The 6053-nt window shown below is 41.9% G+C and overlaps 1 protein-coding gene across 1 annotated transcript; it reads right to left on the reverse strand.

The window, feature by feature from the left end:
* Positions 1-5716, reverse strand: tmem161a (transmembrane protein 161A). The gene is made up of 11 exons (XM_044129905.1): positions 5625-5716; positions 5073-5176; positions 4903-4986; positions 4672-4763; positions 4390-4546; positions 3866-4081; positions 3638-3781; positions 3417-3530; positions 3139-3313; positions 2916-3012; positions 1-2825 (listed from the first exon to the last, which is right to left on the reverse strand). Exons 1-11 carry the CDS (start codon positions 5625-5627, stop codon positions 2521-2523), a joined length of 1491 nt encoding a protein of 496 aa, XP_043985840.1. The 5' UTR covers positions 5628-5716; the 3' UTR covers positions 1-2520.
* Positions 5717-6053: the final 337 nt, after the last annotated feature.

Here is a 6053-nt window from a genome sequence, read left to right on the forward strand (position 1 = left end):
TAAAATCAGAAAGTTGTCTTTAATTAGGCTGCACACACACGAAAAAAATCTTAAGATACAGCACACCATGCATTCAAAAACTGAAATCATCTCAGTAAAAACTTCACAGCATAATGATTTTTGCAAAAAAACCAAAATTAAAGATCAAAACGTCAGAATCTGCTAAATTCCTACATTACTTACAACATGAGGTGATGCACAGTAAATAAAACGCAACTCATTTGTAACGTGAAATGTTTTAGCTATCTAGCGTGGGAAAATGCCATATCTGCTTTTGTATATATGTATATATATATATATAGTCAAAAATGTGATGAAGCTCATTTTAATAAATACAAAAAAAAAAAAAAAAAACAAGGAGAGAGGGAGTTTTAGAGACACTAACAATCCCTGATGCTCCCAGGCACTTAGGTCACAACAAAATAACTCTTCAGTGTTTGGCTTTCAGACACTTTCAACTACAGCTATGTTTATTTTTGATTAATTCTGTCTGAACTCCTCTACATAAAAAAAAAAAAAAACTCCAAGGAAAAATAAAAAATAAAAACAATTGTTTAGCACTCTTAAATCGGTTCTTTAAAGGGAAACAGAGTCCCTCACAAAATATCCTCCTATCCTAGGATATATCAATATCCTCTTCCAGCTCCGGGAGGAGGCACAAAAACCTGCACTGGTACAATTACATATTATATAAATGCAGCATTAAACAGCAGACTGTTCACGTTACGCTTATACAGATGATTGGCAAAACCTGCAGAAGATGCTTTTACACTGAAGCTAAGGATTGAAGGTCTGCACAACAAAATGAATGGAAAGTTAATCGCTGTGGTGTTAGCAGACACTTAATAGCTGCAGATCACCATGACTACATGCTCCATAATTTCCTCTTCTTAAATATGTTTTGAGGCGATTTAGAGCAGCAACGGCAGGAAAAGGGACTGAAAACTGGCACGATACTAAAAGGACGGTTATGCTTGCTGGGTTCACAGAGCATCACAAGTAACAACAAAATAATAGCAATAATAAAAAACAAAAAACACACACAATGCTTTAAGAATAACTACTGCTGTGTCTTGCTTGTGCAGGCAAATACTGCAACTTTCAATTGAGTTATATTCATAAACTTTCCTGGGGAAAAAAATAAAAAAATAAAAAATCTGTTTCCAAGGTAAGTTTCTGCTAAACTCAAAAATCTGGAGTCGAGGCGAACCAAAGGGATCGTAATCACCATGCTAGTAGCAGCTGATGAGTCAAAGACGGAGTCCAACATCAGAGTCGTGAAAAACTGGAACTGGCAGCACAGACAAAGTGATGCATTGTGAATTATAATCAAATCTAGAGAATAAAATATTTTGTTTGCCTTCTTGATGCACAAATGAGTGATTCAAACAATACGCCTTCGTTTTTCCATACAACTACGACTGATGTGAGTGTGGCTCCTCAGATCTTCCATAGAGGCTCTTGGCAACTTGGATCAAACATGATTAGAGAATAAAGAAATGATTTTAAATTTAAAAGCAACGGAAATGTTTTTGTATAAAATCTGCAAAGAACTTTCACAGCAGGATGACACCACCAGTGCCAATGTCTTTTTTTTGTTTGTTTGCTTGTTCTTTCTCGGACCATTATTGCCATTTGAAGTTACTCTTCATCATGTGTATCATATACATGCAACCGCCTCAAGCTGGCTTTTTCTCTACTCAAGAAAGCTCTTTTCCCTCTGGAAAAGTTTGCACTTTTGCTTTAAAGTTTTTCTAAATTAATTGGGAATCCTTCATTCCCAGGACTCACAGTTACAATCACACCAATTCAACATGACACATTTATAAGTTAAGTTGCCCTTTCACTAAGGGGACAGGTATGTTTTTGGAAATGGGGACATTAATTTATTAGGAATGAAGGCAAAAAAAAAGTGGCTATTTGGATTCTAGAGGTTCATCTAGAGCACAAACTCCAGTCCTGGAGGGTCACTGTCCTGCAACTCTTAGATGTTCCTCTGCTGCACCACCTGAATAGAATAATTAGGTCATTAAGGCTCTGGAGAACTGATCTAGGAGGAGGTAATGAAGTCATTTCATTCCAGTGTTTTGTACCTGTGGCACGTCTAAAAACTGCAGGACAGCGGCCCCTTGAGGACTGGAGTTTGACACCCCTAATCTAGAGAGAGAATTAAAATAATAGGTTTGAATACCTTTAAAGTTATACAGTTAAGTTAGATCTGAACTGAAAAGGAAACATAGATCTATTCTCAGTTATTCCTCCTTTGCTAAAAATACTGCTTCCATGATGTGACCAAGTGAAGTCGTACAAATTGATACAAGCTGAGCTTGCTTTGTGAAACAAGTCACGGTTCTTTATATTTGTATCTCTGATGCCTGAGGTCTGCTGGTTTACCTCTTCCAACCAAACTCAGTCTCAGTCTGTGGTCATCCACTACTGTCCTTGTGTCCACCACCCTTCCAGCAGCGTCTTGTACAGCGAGTTAGAAGTGACTTGCGTGCATCCGGCGCTCCCGTTTCCTCAGTTCTGCATCAGATACTGGTGGAAGTAGATGCCAAACAGAGAGCTGATCACTTGGCAGGCGGCGACCCACCAAGTGAGGAAGGCGAAGAGACCGCGGAGGAAGAGAGGAGTGAGGACGGAGCGCAGCGCGGCGAACGCCTCTGACAGGCGTGCCACTGTAGCCTGGATGTCCTCCTCCATGTCTTCCATCCCGTCCTCGTCCTCGTCCAGGCCGCCAGACGGCACAGGTGCTGCTGTGGGGAGCACCAGCGCTGGCGTCACACCCGGTGTCTCCTCGACATCGAAACCCCAGGAGAAGTTCCCTACAAAAGCATAAAGTCATGACACTTCGCATGCAAGGTTTTCTTATCAGGGCTTCACCAGAAAATGTACTTTCCCAGTACTTCACTCACCCAGCACCTTGAGTGCCAACGTGGAGAAGAGGATGAGCAGAATAGGAACCAAATACTGAAGTGTCACCACCGTTAGGTAGCAAAACACACGCGTGACCTGAGAGAAAGTGGAATAAGTTAAAGGGTTTCTCCTTGACAGCGATTAAAATCGTTCTTATTCTTATGCAAAAAAAATTCTCTTTCTGCTAAAGGTCAGACACACACAAAAAAAAGTGTGTTTGACCTTCCGCTGGATATCGATGGCAGCGATTCGTCCCGCCTCCTTCTTCATCTGCTCCACCCACTTCTGAGCCAGGTTGAGGTAGGCCTGCAGGTGGTACCGGGTCAGCGCCAGACGCAGCGCGCACAGGGCCACGATGATCCACAGGCGCATGCTGTCGAATGCCGCGCTGCTCACCCTGCCGAAGACAAACCGTCAGGTTTCTTCCTGCCGACAACTTCCCAGCTTAAGTCATACTGAGGTTAAGCAGCTAGTGGAGTAAAAAATAAAAGTACGCTTACAGGGTGACAGAAGTCTTTCCCATAGGCGCATTGGCCAAAAAGTCTCTAGCGATGGGTTTTACCCACAAAACCAACACGACGACGGGAGATAAGAAACTCATGTGCAGCAGAATCCTGTAGAGCAATCAGAGAGACACAAACACAACGGTGAATGTGTTGGAAAAAGACGGGTGACGGTTTTCCCTTTTTTTTTTCCCCCCCCTCCCTCTAAGAGTTCTTACTGAATGAGAGGGCGGTCAGAGTTCATCTGTACAGCATCTAGATGAGTCTGAGCCAGCCTGAGTCCAGGGAAGGCCAGGAGGGACCCGATGTAAGCGCAGACAGCAGCCAGGCCCAGCTTCACAGTCAGCTTCGTCACCGGGATCCTGTTGTCGGAACAGACGCAAAATTCAGCACGACGGCGTCTCCTGTAAGCGAGCGCGCCTTGCCGAGTCCACGTCTCTACTTACGACCAATCAGCGTAACCCTGATGCTTCGCGAACGTCTCCAAGTTGTCGAACAGGCTGGAAAAGCCGGGCTCCAGGCCGAACTCCAGGTAGTTCTCTCGGACCACCAGAACCAGCATCGCCACCAGCAGAGACAGGAAGCCGAAGGCAAGGCACACGGAGCGCTCGCCGCCCTCCTCCGAGCGAAAGTAGTGACTCATCAGGGTGTGAAGGGCCTTTCTGAAAAACGACGGGTTAAGGGGGAGCGACTTCATATGTGGAATGCAGAGCAGCTTAAAGGGTTCCTGAATATATTTTATTTTAAAGTTTCATTATTCCACCTTTTGATGTTCTCAGCCATTTTTGGACAATTCTAAATTTCTTGCAGATATTTATGTATTATTATTTTATTTATTTTTTTACAATATTTTTGGTTTAAATATAAAAACCGCACAAAGACTGTTTGCTGCCAAAGAGCATTTGCTGCCTCTGCTATCCCAACACTCTTAAAATGCTGGTGTAGCTTTAAGACAAAATCAGAAGGATACAGTCCAAACACAACCGTTAGGACACACCAGAAGGCTCCGATGTTGACTTCTTTACTGGCGTCTGCCACACTATAATAACACTCAGTAAACAGGAAGACGCCCATGGCATAGACCGCAAAATCCACAAGCCACTGGTACTCCAGGAAAAACTGCAGGACTGCAAAACAGAAATAGTAAAACAAAAAGGCTCTGATTATTACATAGAATCTATCGGTTTGCAGTTAGTAACTGAGTTTAGACTAATAATATTTGCAATGCACATATGGGAGTGCCTTGTTTTACCAAGCGCATCCATCACGTTGACTGGCGCTTTCTCCAGGTGAAGATCAATGTCTTTGGGCACCGTGAGAGGCTTGTTCTCTCCATTCTGTCTCCTTACGAGAGAAAAAAAAAAAAACCCACACACACACAAAGGGCAAATTTGGAGAAAACCAACTCATGAGCAAACTCTCAGATAAATGTAAGCTGAGTTTATCAGTAAAAAAAACAACAACAAAAAAACCACACACTCACCTGTCTCTTCTGTTCTGTTTGGGCATCTGTTTTCCTGCCAACGCGAACAACTCTCCCTCTGACGGGTGTTTGAATCGGAACAAACTGGGAGAAAACACGTGTGTTAGTTGTGTTAGTGAAGTCTATATTCCATGTATAACACACAAACTGATACTTGAGTGTGACATTACCTGCCGTTGCAGACGAGCCATCGTGCAAATGAGCAGTGTGGGGCCATTCTCTGCATGACGCTGGCGGCCAGCAAGCTGACCACCAGTTGAATCCCCATTAGTGCCTGGCAGAGGAATGAAGTACATTTTTAACAACTGTATATTACTCTCAGTACGTTTGCAGTTTAATTAATTTATTTATTTATTTATTTTTGCTCGAATGGTTAAATTTGTGACTGCACAATTGGTCGCAATTTCAGTTACTAGTCATAAATGACCAAAATAAAAGTGTCCAGAAAACAAGTGATACTCTGACTTTGTTGTGAAGAAAACGCTTGCAAAGAGTGAAACCGTTCGATGAAAAAAATAATAAATTAAACTATATATGTTAGCTGAAAGCCCCACGAAGAATGAATGAAACTCAGCAGACGTCTGTTCGGCTAAATTTAGCCAAAACTCCAGCACCTGTCAGCCTGCTGCAAGCCGCATTTAGCAGAAGCTAAATGCTCACTAGAAGTCCATAGAGTGAGCTTGTTAGCCAGACAAATGTTGAGTTAATATGTATATATTTACCATAATCTCTGTCAAATGTGGACGTAAACACCAGAGTAGCACCCGCAGCTTCTGTACCAGGACAGCTGAACCGACCTACATGTGAAACTACTGAATGCCCCGGATGTAGAAGCGGGTTACGAGTTAGCTTCAGGTACTTCAGTAAAGTTTGGTAAATTCTAATGATCAAAGCAATAAGAAACACGAAAATTGTCAGTTTCAAGTTTTTCTGTGTTTGTTTTTTTGGTTGTTGTTTTTTTTTTTTACATATATTTGAAGCTGTTTCCATGTGCTCTTCTGCTAATAAATTATTTTCACGATTACGTCAATATTTTCTAAATTAATTGTGTAATTTTAATATGTCAGTTGATGTTTCTGTTTGGGGTTTCAGAATTTAGTCAAAGTTTAAATTATATACTCCGTGCCACTAACATTTAAGGTTTTACAAAA

Source organism: Gambusia affinis, linkage group LG10, assembly GCF_019740435.1.
Source record: "Gambusia affinis linkage group LG10, SWU_Gaff_1.0, whole genome shotgun sequence".
Taxonomy (NCBI): domain Eukaryota; kingdom Metazoa; phylum Chordata; class Actinopteri; order Cyprinodontiformes; family Poeciliidae; genus Gambusia; species Gambusia affinis.